At 53.3% G+C, this 21,514-nt stretch overlaps 1 protein-coding gene across 1 annotated transcript; it reads right to left on the reverse strand.

Moving 5' to 3' along the window:
* Positions 1-20,188: 20,188 nt before the first annotated feature.
* Positions 20,189-20,737, reverse strand: LOC134434187 (olfactory receptor 14J1-like; the record flags this gene model as incomplete). The annotated part of the gene is made up of 1 exon (XM_063182868.1): positions 20,189-20,737. A coding segment is annotated over one exon (537 nt), but the record flags the coding sequence as incomplete, so codon positions are not given.
* Positions 20,738-21,514: the final 777 nt, after the last annotated feature.

Here is a 21,514-nt window from a genome sequence, read left to right on the forward strand (position 1 = left end):
TCGTTTGAGCAAATACTTATCAGTTTTTGTCACTGAATTCCTGAACTGAGGAGATCCAGAACAAAGAGGCCTCTGGAGTAGTAAAATACATCAGCAACCTCCAAATGGCTGAGGATCCATCCCCATCAGAGCAGCAATTAATAGAATTGGGCATAGCTTTGTGGCTGCCCCAGCTTCAGCATGGGCCCTGGGCCTGGAGCAGGAGCAGGTCTTGTGGGCTCCAAGGCCGGGGCTCTTGTGCTGCCCTGGGCAGATGGGATGGCAGCAGGGGCTGCAGAGCTCTCAGCACCTCAGCCGGAGGGGAGCAGGGCACCCAGGGAGCCTCCTTTGGCCTTGGCCAAGATCCTTCCCCCATGGCGGGGGCTGAGTCCTGTGGCAGCTGCAGCTGCTGCTGTGCCCTTGCCAGGGGCTGAGGCCGTGGGGCCAGTGCCCAGAGCAGCCTGGCCAGAGCAGAGCTGTGGGGCCAGAGCCAGCTGGGCTGGGCAGGGCTGGGGAGAGGCCCTTGGTGCTGCCCAGAGCTCAGGGCAGCTGGCAGAGCTTGCAGGGAGCTGGGCTTGGCTCAGAGAGCCTGGCCCAGAAACCATCAGTGTCCATTTCAGCCTGACTGAGTGTGCAGGGGCAGGACTCAGGCCAGGCCTTGTGGGGCAGGGCCAGTGTCTGTGCAAGGCATTGCAAACAGGCAAGTGGCCCAGAGAGGAGGCTGCTCAGTGCCCTTGGTGGCATGGACAGAGCAGGGAGGGGGCCCAGGACATTTGTCAGTGCCAGCCTCTGTGCCCAGCCCTTGGCAGCCCTGGCTGCTGAGCCCAGCTTTGGCCTGGGCTGAGTTTGGCTGTGGCCCAGCTCCATCCTCCTGCAGGGCTCAGGGCCTGTTCCTGGCCATGGCCAGCCCTGGCTGCCTCTCTGTTGGCCCAGAGGCCGGCAGAGCCCGGGACAGGGCTGTCTGTGCAGCCCCACAGGTGCCCCGGGCTCTGCAGGAGCTGGCAGAGGCTGCCCAGCAGGGAGGCCATAGGGCACAGAGCCCCACGGCTGATGTGGGCACCACAGCACAGGGGCCGTTCCCAGCTGCAATGCTACTGGCCTGGGCTGGGCCTTCACAGGGGCTGGGCCACCAGGGCTGGGCCAGCACAAGCCCACAAAGGGGCCACGCAACTTCTGCCGGGCCTGACAGCAAGGCCAGGCACATAGAAGCAATTGCTGAGCATGGCCTGCACTGGCCAGGCCTGACTGTGCCAAAGGCAGAGCTCAGCTGCCCTTGGGGGCTGCAGCAACAGTCCCGAGCCCAAAGAGCCTCCATGGCTGTGCTGGAGACCAAGGCTGCAGGAGGGAAATGCAGGGCTGCTGCGAGATTGGGAGAGCATTGAATTCCAGCACACACCTCTGCTCTCTGGGATCCCAGCACCATGCTGGGCCCTGTTTCATACTGGAGCAGAGCAGATGTTGATGGGACAGGAGCCCTGCGGGGCTGTCAGGGACCTGCAGCTTGCAGGGTGCTCTGCTCTCCCTCAGGTGCTCTTGGAGAGATCCATTCGAAGTTGGGCACCTCAGGTCACAAGTGGCACTGCCTGTTCATGGGCGCACAACAGATGTCGGCCTGGAAAGGGGCTCAGGTTTTAATACCTGTTAGTTTCATCATATACAAACAAATCTTTATTATCTGGGTCATTTGAGTACTTTTAAGAAATGGCATAATTTTCCCACCAGGAACAGTAATTTCCTGGAAGCGTACTGATGGCAGGAGGAGAAATACTGATCTTCCCTTCTACTGGTGTCACCAATATTCTCTTTATTACTTCCTCTCCCTTTTCCTTCAGGTGTTTTCAGCTCCTCTGTTGAAATGGCAATGTCTAAGGACATCTCTTCTATTACAGCAGGTGGATCTATGTACTTCTACTGCTCTCTGATTTCCTCCTCTAGATGCTCTCTGGTCATTCAAGTGCATCTCAACTGGCTGGCTTCATGTTTTGAGCTGGAAAAAATTGCCCAATATTTCTGAAGTTCAAATAAATATATAATAAATATCCTTTTAGTTGTGTTTTTATCTATCACAGAATTACCTTATGTCTTTGTCTAAAACTGTTCATGTACAGAAATCCCTGGGGGATGGGGCACATGTCAGATGCTGCTGGGACAAAACAGAGAGCTAAGGGAAGAGCTGTGATGGTTATTAAACTGTTCAAATGTTCAAATTGTGTTTGTTGGCAAGAAACCTTTCCGTGCCTCTGAGTGTCACCAGTCCCTGAGTCCAAAGGACACAACCTGATGAGTTGCGGTTCCCACTGCAGGGGCTGCACATGGACCTGGGCTCTGCACAGGAGAGCTCTTCATTCCCTTTCTCTCTTTTCCTGCCTCTGGGCATGGAGGGAGCTCCTGACTTCAGTGTGTGACTTGTGTGTGCAAAGAGCAAATCTGGGCAGAATTGGGGCAGGGAAGGTTTGGGGAAACATTGGGATCTGTGCTGGGCACAGAAGGTGTTTTCCATTGCTCTAAGACTGTCAGCTGTGGAAAGTGGATTTAATATCCAGCAGAGAAATGACGTTTGCCTTTGATGGAGCTGTACCTTCCCCTAACTTTGTTGGCTGACAAGAAATGAACATCCCTCTGTGTCTTGGACAGCTCCTTCTCCAAGGAAAGCAGGTGGGAGTTGGAGCCAAGGAGCTGCAAGCTGCAGGTGCAGCCTGGGCTGGAGGGAGTTAAGATTTGCACAAGGCTGCTCTGAGTGCCAGGGCTTGGATGGGGAAATGGTGGGGTGGGGGCAGGGACAGAGTCTGATTGATTGTCAGCCATGGAGGGTCTTGATTTTCATATCCATTCAAACTGCATAAGGAGGTACTTGGATTCAGTGACAATTGGAGATTGCACATATCATTTTATGAACAGGAAAAAATCCTATGCAGGATGTAAAAAATATTTTCTTAGCGTATTTTTAAATATAATGCATTCACTTTGAACACACTACTGAAATCTGTCAAATTAACCGCAAATGATTTGAACATTAAATTGAATTATCTCCTGAGGCTTGGCTTGTTAAGGTGTTCTGAATGTTAATGGGCCCTGGGACACTGAATTCCTGCACTGAAGAGCTGAAGGCTGAACTCTGGAGCAGTAAAATTCAGCAGCAGCCTCCAAGTTGCTGAGGATGTCAGCAGCCCCCACTGAGGCCATCCCTGCCCAGAGACCGTGGGGAAATGGGCAGACAAGGAGAGCGTCCCTGGGGCTGGGGCAGCACAACTCAGAGGCACCAGGGGCTCCAGCTGGGCAATGGAGTGTGGAATGTGGCTGGGAAAGCCCTGCCTGGGCTGTGCGAAGCAGGACAGACAAGCCCTGACCTCCATTCCCCAAAAAACTCCCTCAATGAGACATTTAAAAGGAATTACAGTTGTTTCTGTACTCTTAGTTGGATGTACCAGAGAAATACCAACAAGAAATTCTTAGGAGCTCCAAACAACTAAACAGTCTTTATTGCGAACTTTAGAAAAGGAGAAAAACTTTGGCAAAGGTTTATTACAACATCCAATCAACAAAAAACACTTCTGAAAGCATTACCTTGGCCCATTCAAATTCACAAACTACAAGACTGTTCAATGTAATGTTAATCAAAATTTGCAAGAGGGAATTAGAAAGAGAGAAAGACAAAAAAGATACAGAGGACTACACACAGAGCTACAAACCCCTGGATTCCAACAGTGTTCAGATGGAAATTCCAGGAGGAGGTAGGGTCAAGATGTGTGCTTGCCTTGTGGTCAGCCTTAAATATACTTTTGTCTTCCTGGGCCCTTCCCCCAGGTGGGACTTGGGGTCATTTGGTCCCTCAGGAGCTGGGCTGGGGGCTGCAGAGGTGGCTGTGGAGCATTGCCTGTGCTTTGCCAGGGACTGACAGAAACTCCTGGGCTGGGATAGAGGCTCTGGGGGGACTGGGGTTCCAGGGCAGGGAGGGGCTGGGGTTCCAGGGCAGGGCAGTGCTGGGCTTACAGAGCAGGGCAAGGCTGGACCTCGTCCTTCCTCCTCTGTGACCCCCCTCCCAACTAATGTTTTGAGCCAGCAATCTCCTCCAGTGTCTCACAACAGGGAATGTTGTAGGTGATATCCCAATCTTGGCCATGGGCACCTGGACTAGAAGGACAGTTCTTTCCCATAGGAAGGAAAGCACAGAGCCTTCGCCAGTTTTTTGGGGACAGATGAAAGGTGACCCTTGTGAAACCACTGCCAGCCAGACTTGTCCTGGCAATCTTCCTATTGGAACAATCCCTGGATATATGGAATTTTTGGAGATGAAATCCCAATTCTGGCCATGGGGGCCTGGAGGACAAGTCCAGTTATTTTCCATGGGAAGAAAAGCATGGAGCCCTAGTGTTTCAATAGCAGATGAGGAGACTCTCAATGTGCCAAGGAAAGCTGGACCAGTCAGCCAGACTTGTGGTGAAGCCAGACCTGTTCTATGTTCTCCTAGTTTTGTGGGACCCCACAGTGTCACAATGGCCTGTTGAATTCAAGAAGACCTGCAGTGTCACCACGGACCCTTGGTTCAATGGGTCCAACAGTGTCACAATGATGCCAATGATTCCATGAAACCTTGATGTGTCACAATGGTCTCCGTGGTTCCCCAGGCCCCACAATGTCACGTAACTCCGCTGTTCCATGATCCTGCAATGTCACAATGGACCTTGCACCCTGGGGCTTTGCGTTGTCACAATGGTCTCCATTGGCTCCACAGTGTCACAATGGACCATTGTGACAGAGGGGCCCCTGTGTCACCCTGGAGCTTTGGTTCCATGCAGCCTTGCAGTGTCACATTGAACTCTTGGTTTCACAAGGCCCCAGAGTATCACAATGGTCCTCTTGGTTCTGTAGGGAGCCCCAGGGTCACAATGAGGCCTTATGAGGCCTCACAGTGTCACAATGCTTTGCTTATTCCCTAAGGCCTCATAGTGTCACAATGGTGTCCGTGATTCCATGAGTCTTCTCAGTATCACAATGGTCTCCTTGGTGCCATGGTGCCCTACAGTGTAACAATGGCCCCTTGGTTCCATGAGGCTGTGAAGTGTCCTAATGGTCTCTCCTTTAGGTTCCATGAGGCTTCTCAGTGTCACAATGGTCCTTGGTTTGATGGGGCCCCTCAGTGTCACAATGTTCCCTACCTTGCATGGAAGCACACAGTGTTAGTACAGTCCCCTTGGTTCCATGAAGCCCCACAATGTCACAGTGCTCTCCATGATTCCATGATGCCCCACAGGGTCACAATGGTCCCTTGGTGTCACAGGGCCCCACAGTGTTACAATGGTCCCTTGGTGTCACAGGGCCCCTTGGTGTCACAATGGTCCCTTGGTGTCACAGGGCCCCACAGTGTCACAATGGTCCCTTGGTCTCACAGGGCCCCACAGTGTCACAATGGTCCCTTGGTTCCATGGGCCCTGTGCTGCTGCATTCCGTCTTCCCCTTCTCAGGCTGCCCCGCCAGCTGAGAAATGCTCCTTGGGCCTCGGCCTTGGCCAATAGCCCCTGGGCTCAGCTCCTCTGCAGCTCATCACAAACACTGTATGCTCCAGCCACTGCTGCTGCCCAACCAGCTCCTGGTTCCTTTAGCAGCAGCCCTGGGAACTGCTTTTGTTCCCTCAGTGGCACAACATCCCTGTTCTCACACTGCCAAAGAAAGCTGCTGATGCCAAGTGTGGCCAGGTTGAACCATTGCTGGGAACTGAAGCCCCTCTCTTGGGGCCCTGCAAACAGCGCTCCAAAAGGAGCCCTTGGAGCTCTCCTGGGCCAGCGACTCCCTCTGAGTGGGGCCTCTCCCAGCCGGGAACTATTCCGATTTGCTGCACTTGGGGATCCTGAACAACAACGGAGCCTGGGCCAATCCCCCCACTCCTCCAGGCTCAACCCTTTGCCCTTTGCCTGCTGGGGAGATGCCAAAGGATCCACAGTGAGCATTCCCTGCCCTCAGAGGAATTTCTCACAGGTGCCTTGGACTGACTCTTTGTGTCTGTGTGCACACAGGAGTGCCTGTGCTGGGCAAATATGGCAGAAATGCTGCTCTCTGAGGGGCTTGAGTTCCTTGGATAGCTGAGTCAGTCGGATATCCAGATATCAATAAGTAAGGTTAAGTCAGGAGGTCTATGCAAAGTTAAATGCTGCTAAGAGTTGTTCTTTTGGTAAGTTGTTAAGTTTAATTTAGGTTATTAGCTAAGTTTTGTTAAGTGGTATTCCTCTGTTTAATTGTAAAGTCATAGGTTGTAAGTTAGCTTAAATGCTGTTAAGTGCTGTTCTTTTGCCAAATTGTGAAGTTGAAGGTATCAGTTAAGGGTAAGGTATCAGTTAAGTCCTGTTAAGTTTGAGTTTTGTTAAGCTTTTCGGCTGTATTCCTTTGATCCTTGCCCTCACTGTCCTTGTGTCACACACACACACACACACACATACACACACACACACAGAGGGACAGACAGATCTGGGTTAATTTCTGGTTTGATTGCCTGGATTCTGTTTGGTTTTCTTGTTGCTTTGTTTCCCTGGTATGCCTGAAGTGTCCAGTCAGGGGCGGAGTGATTCTTGACAAGGAACTTTGTGCTGCTGTCCCTTAATATTCAATCTGGTTTTTGCTGATCCCTTGCCAGAGATTTTTTCAGTGCTCTCAAGCCCTTGTTCGTAACAGGGTGAAGGAGCCCTGGCCCAGGCTCTGGCCCCGGTGAAAACGGGGACACTGCCGGGGGGTCCCTGTCCCTCTGTGCCACCCCCAGGGCCCCGGCCCCCCGTCCCCGTGTCAGGCTCTGGGGTCGATCTCGTGGAACATCCTCTGGGGGAGGCTGCAGGGCCAGGGGCAGGGCGAACCCGGGGGGACAGGGGACCCCACTGTGCACGAGCAGGGTTGGACTGCTCTGGGGGGAACTGTGAGGGCGACCAGGGCAGAGTGTCCTCCCCAGTGACCTCACACAGCCCCTGTGAAGTCACACAGTCTGCTGTGATGTCACAAAGCCCCCCTGTGATGTCACAGAGGCCCTGTTGTGCATCACAGCCACCGATGAAGCCGCAGACCCACCTGTGATGTCACAGCCCACTCTGGGATGTCACTCAGAGTGATGTCACAACACCCTTGTGATGTCAAAGAGCCAGCTCTGTGATGTCACACTGGAATGTCATGCAGCTGCACTGTTATGTCACAAATTCACCATGTGATGTCACAGTCTGTTCTGTGATGTCACTGCCTGATCTATGATGTTACACAGTCACCTGGTGATGTCACAACCCACTCTCTGATGTCACAGAACCACCCTCTATGATAGCAGGATCTGCTTTATGGCCATACACCCTATTCTATGATATCACAGACAGCTGTGTGATGTCACAACCCTCTCAGTGATGTCACCAAACCCTCTTTGTGATGTCATACTTCCATTCTGTAATATGTCACAGCACACACTTTCACATCACACCCTGCTCTATGATGTCATACATCTATGCCATGATGTCACAGCCTGCTCTGTGATGTCACAGAATCCCCTCTATGATGCTGTATCTGCTCAGTGATCTCACACAACAAACTCTGTGATGTCACAGCCCAACTGGTGATCTCACACAGCCCATTCTGCGCTGTCACACAGCCCCTTGCTGACTTCCCAGCTGCTCTGTGCCTCTATGACACAGACACAGAGGAGCTGCTGTGACACAGCCCCCTCAGGGCCATCCCACAGCCCCTGCCAGTGCTGAGCCCCTGGGAGCTCTGTCTGTGCCCTGCTGGTGTCCCTGAGGGGCCCTGGCAGTGCCCCAGCCCTGCTGGACTGTGCACAGGAGCTGCTCCTGGCCAGAGCTGTCTCTCTGCAGCGCTGCCCTTGCCAGGAGCTGCCTCTGGGCCAGAAGCCCGGCCCAGCTCACAGCACAGACACAGCACAGGGACTTTAATGAGCCTCTGGGGCTTTGGTGCTCTTTGCATCAGACCCAGTTCCTCACAGTGTGCTCAAAGAACTTCTCAAGACCTAAAAGTGAGATTGAAACACTGAAGTTTCTTGTACTTTAAAGAGATCCCTGTCAGGGACAGGACTGAGAAAGTGTCTCCAGGTTGCAAGGAGAGCAGAACACTGGAGGAGGTGATGGCAGCTGGCGACAAGCAAGGCAAAGGTGTCTCTGTGCTGAGCACACATGGATGTGTGTCAGGAATGCAAAGGGCCAAGGCCTGAGCCCCAGCCCCTGGCCAGGCAGATCCTGTCCCTCCCTCCTTGCTCAGGGCTCTTCCCGGGATGGGCACTGGCATGTGGGGATGGGCAATGCCAAGGGCAGGAGCATGGGGCGGCCCCTGCCAGGCTGCTGAGCAGGGACAAGGAGGCAATGAGGCCTCAGCCCTGCAAGGATCACTTGTCTCCTGCTCCTGCCTCAGGCCCAGGCCCAGCAGCCATGGCCAAAGTGCTGCCCAAGTTGGCTCTGGCAGGGCTGTCTTGCAGCTGCTGCCCATCCCTGTGCCCTGTGCAGCCCAGGCTGTCCCACGGTGTCCCTGCCCTGCACCTCTGTCCCTGCAGGCTGTTGGCATCCCCCGGCTGCCCCACCTGGCTGGTCCCTTCGTTTGCTGACAGCTCTGCCTCCTGCCTGCCTCTGCCTGCCCACACAGAGCCTTGGGCTGCTCCAGGCTCGTGCTGGGGACATACTGCACCACAGCCCTGCCCTGCCAGGGAAATTCCTTTCTTCTGGTGCCAGTCTGGGCCTCCCCAGCTGCCCTTGGCATTAATTCTTTTTCTCTCTGGCTGTTTTCCGTTATGTCAAAAGAATCCACCATCACTGAAATCGCTCTTTAAACACTCTCATGGCTATGCTGGGGTTCCAGCATCGCAAAGAGAGGAACCACAGGAGAAGGCAGGATCCAGACCCTGGACTGCCCTCATGCCCTGGCTTTTAACCTCCTGCTCCTTCATGGGCCCGCCCCTGGGGTGAGACTGCCAGTTGCATGTCCAATCAGAGCCATGGTAGGCACCAGCGGCTGGTGTGTGATTGATTGACAGCTCAGCCAATCAGAACTATGTTAGCACTGCCCGTACTGTGTGACTGACAGCTCTGCCAGGCCAGGGTTGGGGGTGGGGTTCTGTCCCGCCACAAACCAAGACCTGACCCGGCCCTGGCCCCACATGGGCATTCTGAGCATCCCAAGGTGTCTCGGGATATCAATCTCATCCAGCCTCTGACAGCAACCACAATGACAGTACAGAATCTCATGGAATCAAGGGTCAGTTGTGACCTCATGGTGCCTCATGGAATCAAGGAGACCACTGTGCAACTCAGGGGCAGTATGGATGCCAGGGTCAAAAATCAAACACTGAGGCCCATAGAAGCAAGGAACCATTGTGACACAGCAGTGCCGCATGGAGCCAATGGACCCTTGTGACTCTGTTGAGGCTCATGAAACCAAGAAGCCATTGTGACAGTGCAAGACTTCATGGAATCAAGGAGAATACTGTGACAGTGTGGGGACCCATGAAATCAAGGAACCATGGAACAGGTCTGCCTGCTTTGACCTCCTGGGGGCTGTTTGACAGGTCCCACTGAATTTGACATGTCAAGGGCCACTTCCCATCTGACCGTGAAGCACTGGGGCTCTGTGCTTTCCTTCCTATGGAAAAGAGCTCTCTTTCTTGTCTAGGCTTCTATGCCTGAAATTAGGATTCAACCTCTAAAATTCCCTATATGCAAGGGTTTCTCCCAAACAAAATCTCCCAATACAGTCAAGTGTGGCGAGACTCGGCCTCTGGTGACTGCCTCTCATCTGCCCCGGTGCTCAGTTGTTTCCTTTCTATGGAGACCACTGTGACTATGTGGGGGGTTGTGGAGCCAAAGGGCATTGGCTCTGGCCCTGGGGGACATGGGAATGCTGCCGGAGGGTCCCTGTCCCCCTGTCCTACCCCCAGGGCCCCAGACCCCCATCCCCGTGTCAGGCTCTGGGGTCAATCTTGTGGAACATCCTCTGGGGGAGGCTGCGGGGCCGGGGGTGGGGGGACCCGGGGGGACAGGGGACCCCACTGTGCACGAGCAGGGTTGGACTGCTCTTGGGGGAACTGTGAGGGGGGCCGGGGCAGAGTGACCTCCCCAGTGACCTCACACAGCCCCTGTGATATCACAGAGCATCCTGTGATGTCACAAAGCCTCCTGTGATTTCACACAGCTTTCCTGTGATGTCACACAGCCCCTGTGATGTCAGAGAGCCAACTCTGAGATGCCACCCTCTGATGTGATACAGCTGCTCTGTGATGTCACAAAGTCACCTTATGATTTCACAATCTGTACTGTGATTTCACCGCCTGCTCTATGATGCTACTCAGTCACCCAGTGATGTCACAACCCACTCTCTGATGACCCAGTTTCACACTCTGTGATGGCAGAATTTGCTCTATGGCCTCATACCCTACTCTATGACATCACAGGCAGCTCTGTGCTGTCACAATCCCCTCAGTGATGTCACAAACCCTGTCTGTGATGTGATACTGCCACTCTATAATGTCACAGCACATATTCTGACCTCACAGCCCCTTCTGTGATGTCATACAGGCATTCCATGATCTCACAGCCTGCTCTTTGCTGTCACACAGTTCCCTCTATGATGCCATGGCTGCTCAATGACCTCACACAACAAATTCTGTGATGTCATAGCCCAATCTGTCACCTTACACAGCGCACTCTGTGCTGTCACACAGCCCCTTGCTGACATCCCAGCTGCTCTGTGCCTCTATGACACAGCCACAGAGGTGCTGCTGTGACACAGCCCCCTCGGGGCCAACCCACAGCCCCTGCCAGTGCTGAGCCCCTGGGAGCTCTGTCTGTGCCCTGCTGGTGTCCCTGAGGGGCCCTGGCAGTGCCCCAGCCCTTCTGGGCTGTGCTCAGCAGCTGCTCCTGGCCAGAGCTGTCTCTCTGCAGCACTGCCCTTGCCAGGAGCTGCCTCTGGGCCAGGAGCCCGGCCCAGCTCACAGCACAGACACAGCACAGGGACTTTAATGACCCTCTGGGGATTTGGTGCTCTTTGCATCAGACCCAGTCCCACAGAGTGTGCCAAAAATTCTCAGGGACTCAAATGGGAGTGAAACTTAAGTTTCTCATACTTTAAATAGATCCATCTGAGGGACAGGCCTGGGAAAGTGTCCCCAGGTTCCAGGTACAGCAGAACACTGGTGGCAGGGATGACAGATGGGGACAAGCAAGGGAAAGGTGTCTCTGGTGCTGAGCAAAGCTGCGCCTCTATCCCAGCCCAGCAGTGGCTGCCAGTCCCTGGCACAGCACAGGCAATGCTCCACAGTCACCTCTGCAGCCCTCAGCCCAGCTCCTGAGGGACCAAATGACCCCAAGGCCCACCTGGGGGAAGGGCCCAGGAAGACCAAGGGGTACAGAAGGCTGACCACAAGGCAAGCACACATCTTGACCCTACCTCCTCTTGGAATTTCCATCTGAACACTGCTGGAATCCAGGAGTTGGTAGCTGTGTGTGTGCTCCTCTGTATTTTCTTTTATTACTTTCTCTCTTTCTGTGTTTTCTTTTCCTTCTTCTAATTCCCTCTTCTTGCCAATTTTGAGTAACTTAAAATTGAACACGCTTACAGTTTCTGAAGGTGAAAGGGGTCAAGTTAATGCTTTGAGAAGTGTTTTGTGTTGATTGAATGCCATATTAAACTATTTGCCAAAGTTTCTCTGATTTTCTAAAGTTTCCAGTAAAAGCTGTTTTGTTGTTTCCTAAGAATCTTTTGTTGATATTTCTCTAGTGAGTCCAACTCAGAGTACGCAAAGAATTGTAATTAATTTTAAATGTCTCCTTGAGAGAGTTGTTTAGTGGATGGGAGTCAGGGCTTGTGTGTCCTGCTTGGCACAGCCCAGGCAGGGCTTTCCCAGCCACATTCCACACTCTAGTTCCCAGCTGCAGCCACTGGTGCCTCTGAGTTGTGCTGTCCCAGGCCCCAGGACGCTCTCCTTGTCTGCCCATTCCCCCACAGTCTCTGGGCAGGGATGGCCTCAGTGGGAGCTGCTGACATCCTCAGCAACTTGGACGCTGCTGCTGAATTTTCCTGCTGCAGAGGCTTGTTCAGCCTTCAGCTCTTCAGTGCAGTAATTCAGTGTCCCAGGGCTCATTGACATTCAGAACACCTTAACAAGCCAAGCCTCTGGGAATAATTTGATTTCAGTTTTCAAATCACCTGTGGTTAATTTGACCCATTTCAGTAGTGTGTTCAAACGGAATATATTTATTTACAAAGATAATGAGAAAACTTTTTTTAGGTCCTGCTTAGGTTTTTTTCCCTGTTCATAAATCAATACGTGTGATCTCCAATTGACATTGAATCCAAGTACCTCCTCACCTCCTCATGCAGTTTGAATAGAGATGAAAATGAAGTCCCTTCATGGCTGACAATCAATCAGACTTTGTCCCTGCCCTCACCCCACCATTTCCCCCATCCAAGCCCTGGCACTCAGAACAGCCTTGTGCAAATCTGAGCTCCCTGAAGCCCAGGCTGCACCTACAGCTTTCAGCTCCTTGGCTCCAACTCCCACCTGGTTTCCCTGAGCCACAGAGGGATGTTCATTTCTTGTGAGCCAACAAAGTCAGGGGAAGGCACGGCTCTATCAAATGCAAAAGTCATTCATCTGCTGGATATTAAATCAAATTTGCACAGCAGAAAGCCTCAGAACAATGGAAAGCACCTTTTGTGCCCAGCACAGATCCCAAGGTCCCCCCAAACCCTCCCTGCCCCAATTCTGCCCAGATTTGCTCTTTGCACACACGAGTCACAGGCTGAAGTCAGGAGCTCCCTCCATGCACAGAGGAATGAAAAGAGAGAAAGGGAATGAAGAGCTCTCCTGTGCAGAGCCAAGGCCCAAGTGCAGCCCCTGCAGTGGGAACCACAACTCATCAAATTTGTGTCCTTTGGGCTCAGGGCCTGGTGACACTCAGAGGCACAGAAAGGTTTCATGCCAACAAACACAAATTGAATATTTGAACAGTTTAATAACCATCACAGCTCTTCTCTCAGCTCTCTGGAATGTCCCAGCAGCATCTGACATGTCCACCATCCCCAATAGATTTTTATGCGGGAACAGTTTTAGACATAGATATAAGAAAAGGTAATTCTGTGATAGATATAAAGACAATTAAGATGTTGCCTTATGTGATATTTATTTAAATTTCAGAAAGGTTGGGCAACTCCCTGAAACTCAAAGCATGAAACCAGTCAGTTATGAGGCAATTGAATGACCACAGAGCATCTGGTGGAGGAAATCTGGGACCAATGGGAAGAAGAAATATCCAGCTGGTCTGGTGAAGAGATGTCCTTAGACATGGCCATTTAACCAAGACAGATGGAAGCACTTGATGAAAAAGAGAGGGATTAAATATTAGACTGATTATTTGTGACACAAGTAGATGGGAAGATCAGTATTTCTTCTCTTGCCATCAGTACACTTCCAGGAAATCCCCGTTTCTGGTGGGAAAACGTTGCCATTCCTTAAGAGTACTCAAATTGCACAGATAATCAATATTTGCTTGCATATTATGGAATTAACAGGTAATAAAACCTGAGCCCCTTTCCAGGCAGACATCAGTTGTGCGCCCATGAACAGGCAGTGCCACTTGTGACCTGAGGTGCCCAACTTCGAATGGATCTCTCCAAGAGCACCTGAGGGAGAGCAGAGCACCTTGCAAGCTGCAGGTCCCTGACAGCCCCACAGGGCTCCTGTCCCATCAACATCTGCTCTGCTCCAGTATGAAACAGGGCCCAGCATGGTGCTGGGATCCCAGAGAGCAGAGGTGTGTGCTGGAATTCAATGCCCTCTCCATCTCGCAGCAGCCCTGCATTTCCCTCCTGCAGCCTTGGTCTCCAGCACAGCCATGGAGGCTCTTTGGGCTCTGGACTGTTGCTGCAGCCCCCAAGGGTAGCTGAGCTCTGCCTTTGGCACAGTCAGGCCTGGCCAGTGCAGGCCATGCTCAGCAATTGCTTGTGTGTGCCTGGCCTTGCTGTCAGGCCCAGCAGCAGTTGCGTGGCCCCTTTGTGGCCCTGTGCTGGCCCAGTCATGGTGGCCCAGCCCCTGTGCAGGCCCAGCCCAGGCCAGTAGCATTGCAGCTGGGAACGGCCCCCGTGCCGTGGTGCCCACAGCAGCCTTGGGGCTCTGTGCCCCATGGCCTCCCTGCTGGGCAGCCTCTGCCAGCTCCTGCAGAGCCCGGGGCACCTGTGGGGCTGCACAGACAGCCCTGCCCCGGGCTCTGCCTGCCTCTGAGCCAACAGAGAGGCAGCCAGGGCTGGCCATGGCCAGGAACAAGCCCTGAGCCCTGCAGGAGGATGGAGCTGGGCCACAGCCAAACTCAGCCCAGGCCAAAGCTGGACTCAGCAGCCAGGGCTGCCAAGGGCTGGGCACAGAGGCTGGTGCTGGCAAATGTCCTTAGCCCCCTCCGTGCTCTGTCCATGCCACCAAGGGCACAGAGTAGCCTCCTCTCTGGGCCACTTGCCTGTTTGCAATGCCTTGCACAGACACTGGCCCTGCCCCACAAGGCCTGGCCTGAGTCCTGCCCCTGCATGCTCAGTCAGGCTGAAATGGACACTGATGGTTTCTGGGCCAGGCTCTCTGAGCCAAGCCCAGCTCCCTGCAAGCTCTGCCAGCTGCCCTGAGCTCTGGGCAGCACCAAGGGCCTCTCCCCAGCCCAGCCCAGCTGGCTCTGGCCCCACAGCTCTGCTCTGGCCAGGCTGCTCTGGGCACTGGCCCCACGGCCTCAGCCCCTGGCAAGGGCACAGCAGCAGCTGCAGCTGCCACAGGACTCAGCCCCCGCCATGGGGGAGGGATCTTGGCCAAGGCCAAAGGAGGCTCCCTGGGTGCCCTGCTCCCCTCTGGCTGAGGTGCTGAGAGCTCTGCAGCCCCTGCTGCCATCCCATCTGCCCAGGGCAGCACAAGAGCCCCGGCCTTGGAGCCCACAAGACCTGCTCCTGCTCCAGGCCCAGGGCCCATGCTGAAGCTGGGGCAGCCACAAAGCTGTGCCCATTTCTGTCCATAGCTGCTCGGATGGTGATGAATTCTCAGCCACTTGGAGGTTGATGATGAATTTTATTTCTCCAGAGGCCTCTTTTTTCTTGAGGTCTTCCGTTCAGAAATTCAGTGTAAAAGGCTCATAAATATTTGTTCCAAACACACCTGAACAAGAAAAGCCCTTGGGAATAATCTAAGTTTTCAAGTGTTCTTTGGTTAATTAGACAGATTTCAGAAGTCTATTTAAAGTGAATATACTGTATTTAAAACAATGCAGAGAGAACTGTTTTTTCCTGTTTTCTTATTTTGTTCATAGATTGATATCAGCAATGTCCAATTGATATTGACCCCCAGCACCTCTTCATGCAGTTTGAACAGATATGAAAATCCAGACCCTTCATGGCTGACAATCAATCACACTTTGTCTCTATCTCCTCCCCATTATTTCCCTCATCCAACCCCGGGCACTCAGAGCAGATGAGAAATGGAGTCACATCCAGGGGTGTCCCCAGGGCTCAGAACTGGGGCTAGGTCAGTTCAATCTCTTTATTGCTGATCTGGATGAGGCCATCGAGAGTACCCTCAGTCAGTTCCCAGGTGAGCCCAAGCTGGGTGGGAGTGTGGCTGTGCTGGAGGGCAGGAAGCTCTGCAGAGGGATCTGGACAGGATGGAGCCATGGGCCCAGGACAATTCGATGAGGTTCACCACAGCCAAGGGCCAGGTCCTACCCTGGGCTTACAACCACCCCAAATCCCTGGCCGTGCCCTGCCCCTGATCCCCACAGCCTGTCCTGTTTCCTTCATCCCTGCATTGCCAGGGACTTTGTGGGATAAGGGAGCTCTGCTGTGGCTATGGAGGGAGGTCCAAGTGCTACCACTGGAGGGGGAACCACAACTCATCACGTTTGTGTCTTTTGGGGGGTGTGGAACTGGTGTCACTCAGAGGCACAGAAAATTTCTCTTCATGGCAAACAGGCCCCAGTTGAACAGGACACCATATCATAACAATCACGCTCTTCCCTGAGCTATTTGCAACATCCCAGCAGCATCTGATGAGTCCACCATTCACAGGTGATTTCCATACTAAAATTAATTTCAGACAAAAGAACAATTAAGTTCTTGTATCAGGATGCTTGTCCTGGAGTGGGTGCAAAGCAGATCCAACAATTCCTGATTTGCAAAGCTGTCAGTGGTGGATGGAGATGGGAGGTCAGGCTGCTCTTGGTGTTGAGGAAATGCTGAAAGCAGCCTGACTCATTTCATCTCCTCATACCCTGGCTGACGTCTCCTCTTTCCCCTTCCACCCATTGGATTTTGTCTCCCACCAGCCCCCCCTGTGAAGAGCCTGGCTCTGTGTTCTCCATCCCCTCCTCGCTGGCACTGCCAGGCTGGCATGAGGAGCCCCTCAGCTTTCCCTGCTCCAAGCTGGACCAGCCCAGCTCCCTCAGCCTCTGCTCACAGCACAAGGGCTCCAGCCCCACCTTGGAGGCCCTTCCCAGACCCTGCTCCAGCTGCCAGACATCTTTCCTGCCCTAGGGAACCAAATCTAGGCCACAGTGACCTGGATAATCCCCATCCTTGATGTCCTGGTGACACTCACACAGCCCTGGCCCCTTGTCCCCATGTCAGTCTCTGGGGTGGATCCTGTGGAACATCCTTTGGTGGAGGCTGTGGCTCCAGGTGGGCCGGGGGGATCCCGGGGGACAGGGACCCTGCTGGGCATGAACAGCATTGGAGTTATTGGGAGAAACTGTGAGGGGGAGCTGGGGCAGAGTGACCAACCCAGTGACCTGACACAGCCCTGCTGGGATGTCACACAGTCCGTCTGTGATGTCACAGCCCAGTCTCTTATGTCACACCACTGGTCTCTGATGTTACAGCCAAATCTGTGATGTCATAGTCTGCTGTGTGATGTCTGACATCTGCCCTGTGATATCACAGCGGGCTCTGTGATGTCACAGAGGCAGTCTATTATGTCATAGCTCTCAATGACCCCACATAACCCACTCTGTGATGTCACAGCCCACTCTGTGACCTCATGTTATGAGATGATAAATCGTATACACCAGCTGAGCTGACACCTGGAGCTTGTTCTCCACAACCCCAGGCCTATGGAAACCACACAATGCCCACTGAGTGAGAAGGGGAACTGGAAGTTGACCAGCCTCACTGTCCTGGTAGCTCAGCCAGGGCCACTGGAACATTGGGGTCCATGACCACCAGGGACCAAAAGAGAGACCCCCAGGAGAACAGGGGAGGGGAAATACATCAAGGATTTAGGGAAAATGATTATCAGATGTATATTTTGTCTGGGAAAATCAATGAATATGTATGCAAAATACAGAATATAAACAGAAATTTTCCTGCTCTCAGCCTGCATGGCTTTGGGAGGAGCTGTCCCCTGTGCATCCCCCTGAATAAATAATACTGCTTTTTATTGTTGCATTGGTGTGAAGGAGTTTTCTATTTTACTGAATTTTTGGTAACACTCCCACTCCCAAGGAAAGCTCTGTCTGCTGCTGTTCACAAACAGAGAAGAGCTGGTAGCAGATTTGGGGCTCGGAGGCTGCCTGGGGCACAGTGACCATGAAACAATCAAGTTTTCAATATTCTATGAAAGAAGGAGGGACAGCAACAAAACTTCTACACTGGAATTAGGAAGGGCAGACTTTGGCCTATTTAGGATGCTGATTTGGGGAGTACTGAATCAGGCACTGATTTTTTTTAAGGAAAACATCCCTTAAAAAAAGGGGTCCAGGAAGGATGGACACATTTCAAGGAAGTAATCTTAAGGGGGAAGGAGCAGCCTGTCCCAGTGTGGCAAAAGATGAGCTAGTGAGGAAAATGACTGGCCTGGCTGGCCGTGGAGATTTTGTGGGAACTCAAGGGTAACAAGAGGTGCATCAACTTTGGACAGAAGGTCAAGCAGCTTAGGAAATGTTTAAGGATGTTGCTAAGTCGTGCAGAAAAAAAGTCAAGAGGTGAAAGCTCAATTAGAGTTTAACCTGAACACTTCCGTGAAAAAAAAATAGATAATGTTTCCACAATTAATTTAATAGCAAAACATGGGATAAGGAGAACCTCTACTCTTTATTGGATGCAGTGGGGAATATAGAAACTAAAGATAAGGAGAAGGCAGAGCTACTTAACATCTTGTTTCTCTCAATTTTCGATATTAGGGCAGGCTGTCCTCAGGACAAGTGCTCAGGTGAGCTGGTAGATGGGCACAGGCAGCAGAACAGCCCCTGGAATCCAAGAGGAAGCAGTTGGTGACCTGCTGAGCCACTCAGATGCTCACAGGTGTGTGGGATCAGATGGGATCCATCCCAGGGGGATGAGGGAGCTGTGGATGAGGTCCCCAAGCTGCTCTCCATCATTTACCATCAGTGCTGGCTCAGCAGGGAGGGCCCAGAGGACTGGAGGTGCCAGTGTGAGCCCATCCCCAAGAAGGGCTGGAAGGAGGAGCTGGGGAACTCCAGGCCTGTCAGCCTGACCTGGGTGCCCGGCAAGGTTATGGAACAGATCACCCTGAGTGCCATCACAGGGCACCCACAGGATGGCCGAGGGATCAGAGCCAGCCAGCGTGGATTTCAATGTCTGCATGTAATGGTCTGGATGAGGGGATTGTGTCCAACATCAGCAAATCTGCAGATGACACCAAACTGGGTGTGAGTTTGGATCTGATGGAGGTAGGAGGGCTCTGTACAGGGCCCTGGACAGGCTGGATCCAGGTGTGGCTTAACAGGGATGTGTGATCCAACAAGGTGAGGTTTAACAAGTCCAAGTGCCAGGTCCTGCAATTTGGCCACAACAACCCCTGCCGCACTACAGGCTGGGGACAGAGTGGCTGGAGAGCAGCCAGGCAGAAAGGGACCTGCAGGGACTGATGGACAGCAGGCTGGGCATGAGGCAGCAGTGTGCCCAGGTCTGCAAGAAGGCCAAAGGCTCCTGGGCTGGATCAGGAATGGTGTGGCCAGCAGGAGCAGGGCAGGGATTCTTCCCCTCTGCTGGGCACTGGTTGGGCAGCACCTCGAGTGCTGAGTTCTGGGTCCCCTGGGGTGGGCAATTAGAAGGAATTTGTATCAGGAAATTTGTAAAGAAAGCCAGGGTGAAGCAAGGGAAATGCTCAGGGAATTTTGGGAGTGGCTGCCAGGCAGCCCTGGCTCTGAGCAACAGCATCTGCAGTGGGACAGGAAACTCCCAACTGATGGGAACAAAGTGGCTGAGTGCAGAAGCCCGGACAAAGCTGAGAGGTTTCCCTGGTATCCCCCAGCCCTTGCTGGCCCCAGGGGCTGATGGCATTTGTGCTCCCTCAGGTTCATGTCCCCACAGCAACAGCATGGGGGTGCTCCCGCCTGCTGTGTGCAATGCAAACAGGGGCTGCTGAGCCAGTGCTGCCGTGTCTGTGCCTGCAAGGATGGGGAACCTGTGTGAGCTGGGGGAGAGGCCAGGGCTGCAGAGGGGGGATGTTGTTGGCAGCTCCATGAGGACACTCTTGGATGCTGCCCTGGGCTGTGCAGCACACTGGGGATGGATCAGCCCCTGCTCTGCTGCTCCTTCCCGTCTGCCCCATGGCCCTCGCAGAGCCCCAGCCATGCTGTTTGCCCCCAGCCTGCCCATGGCCAGGTGCTCACAGGGCTTTTCTGTGCTGAGCATTGGCCTGTGCATGTTCTTGAGAGAGCCTGGGCAAGGAGCCTGGAGCCCCCAGGCCCTGGGCTGAGGCGTCAGTGCTGCCCCAGCAGTGCCCATGGCCTGTCCCTGCTGCAGCCCCAGCACTGCCAGCCCCAGGGCTGTGCCCGGCCCTGAGAGCACTCAGGCCCTGCAGCAACACCAGGGCCACCAGGGCAGCGGGGCAGGGCCACAGCAGCAGCACTGGCAACACCAAGTGCTGGTGCTGCTGCTGGGCACAGCTGCTGGGCCAGCACTGATCTGCCCCCAGCTCTGCACACAGATATTGCTGCTGCAGCTCCACAGAAGGCAACTAAACAGCATCTCTGCAGAAAACTCTGCTGGGACATCCTTTAGTTCCCTAAAAACCCACCAAGGGAATAGCTCCTCATTGGCACAGTCTGTGACCACAGGGAAGGTGGAGAGAAATTTAATGAGAAATAGCAGGAAAAGTGTCATTTATCTGTGTAAATATGAAAAAAATAAAAACAACAGTAAAGAACCTCCAAAATGAAAACAAAAAGGAGTATCAAAGATGGCTTTTATTACAAGTGAGTTGCACAAATTGGCCAGAAGGTTATTGTTTGTGATACAATCCCATCATCAGTCTCCACACTGCAGCCTTGAGCTCCTGGTTCCTCAGGCTGTAGATGAGGGGGTTCAGGGCTGGAGGCACCACCGAGTACAGAACTGACAGGGCCAGATCCAGGGATGGGGAGGACATGGAGGGGGGCTTCAGGTATGTAAAAAATGAAGTGCTGATGAACAGGGTGACCACAGCCAGGTGAGGGAGGCAGGTGGAAAAGGCTTTGTGCCGTCCCTGCTCAGAGGGGATCCTCAGCACAGCCCTGAAGATCTGCACATAGGAGAAAACAATGAACACAAAACAGCCAAATACTAAACACACACTAACAGCAATTAGCCCAAGTTCCCTGAAGTTGGACTGTGAGCAGGAGAGCTTGAGGATCTGTGGGATTTCACAGAAGAACTGGCCCAAGGCATTACCATGGCACAGGGGCAGGGAAAATGTATTGGCTGTATGCAGCAGAGCATTGAGAAAGGCACTGGCCCAGGCAGCTGCTGCCATGTGGGCACAAGCTCTGCTGCCCAGGAGGGTCCCGTAGTGCAGGGGTTTGCAGATGGAAACGTAGCGGTCGTAGCACATGATGGTCAGCAGATAAAACTCTGCTCCAATGAAGAACACAAAGAAAAAGAGCTGTGTGGCACATCCAGTGTAGGAGATGTCCCTGGTGTCCCAGAGGGAATTGTGCATGGCTTTGGGGACAGTGGTACAGATCATACCCAGGTCGCTGAGGGCCGGGTTGAGCAGGAAGAAGAACATGGGCATGTGCAGGTGGTGGCTGCAGGCTACGGCGCTGATGATGAGGCTGTTGGCCAGGAGGGCAGCCAGGGAGATTCCCAGCAAGAGGCAGAAGTGCAGGAGCTGCAGCTGCCGTGTGTCTGCCAATGCCAGCAGGAGGAAGTGGCTGATGGAGCTGCTGTTGGACATTTGCTGTGGCTGCACATGGGGACCTGTTCATGGAGAAAGGACAGTGATAGGTCAGGAGAGGCTGCTTGGAGCCAAACCTGGGCCATTCCCTGCAGACTGTCGTGCTGTGACTCACCCACCCTTGTTCCTTCTCTGGGAAAACCTTCACCTGGGTCCCTGCCTGAGCTCCAGTTGTGCTGGCTGAGTTTGCCAGGAGCAGCCAGGCCTGTGCATGGGGGCTCTTGAGGAGCCATCCCTGCCCCACTGCTCTGGGTTTGTGGCCATGGGGCAGAGGGACAAGGCTGGATATTCAGGATTTGTCAGAGGAACCACTCCTAATGCAGAAAGGCTTGGTAGTGTCTGCACTCCCATTTCTAAAGGAAATAGAGGGCAGGAGTTGGT

Source organism: Melospiza melodia, unplaced genomic scaffold, assembly GCF_035770615.1.
Source record: "Melospiza melodia melodia isolate bMelMel2 unplaced genomic scaffold, bMelMel2.pri scaffold_32, whole genome shotgun sequence".
Taxonomy (NCBI): domain Eukaryota; kingdom Metazoa; phylum Chordata; class Aves; order Passeriformes; family Passerellidae; genus Melospiza; species Melospiza melodia.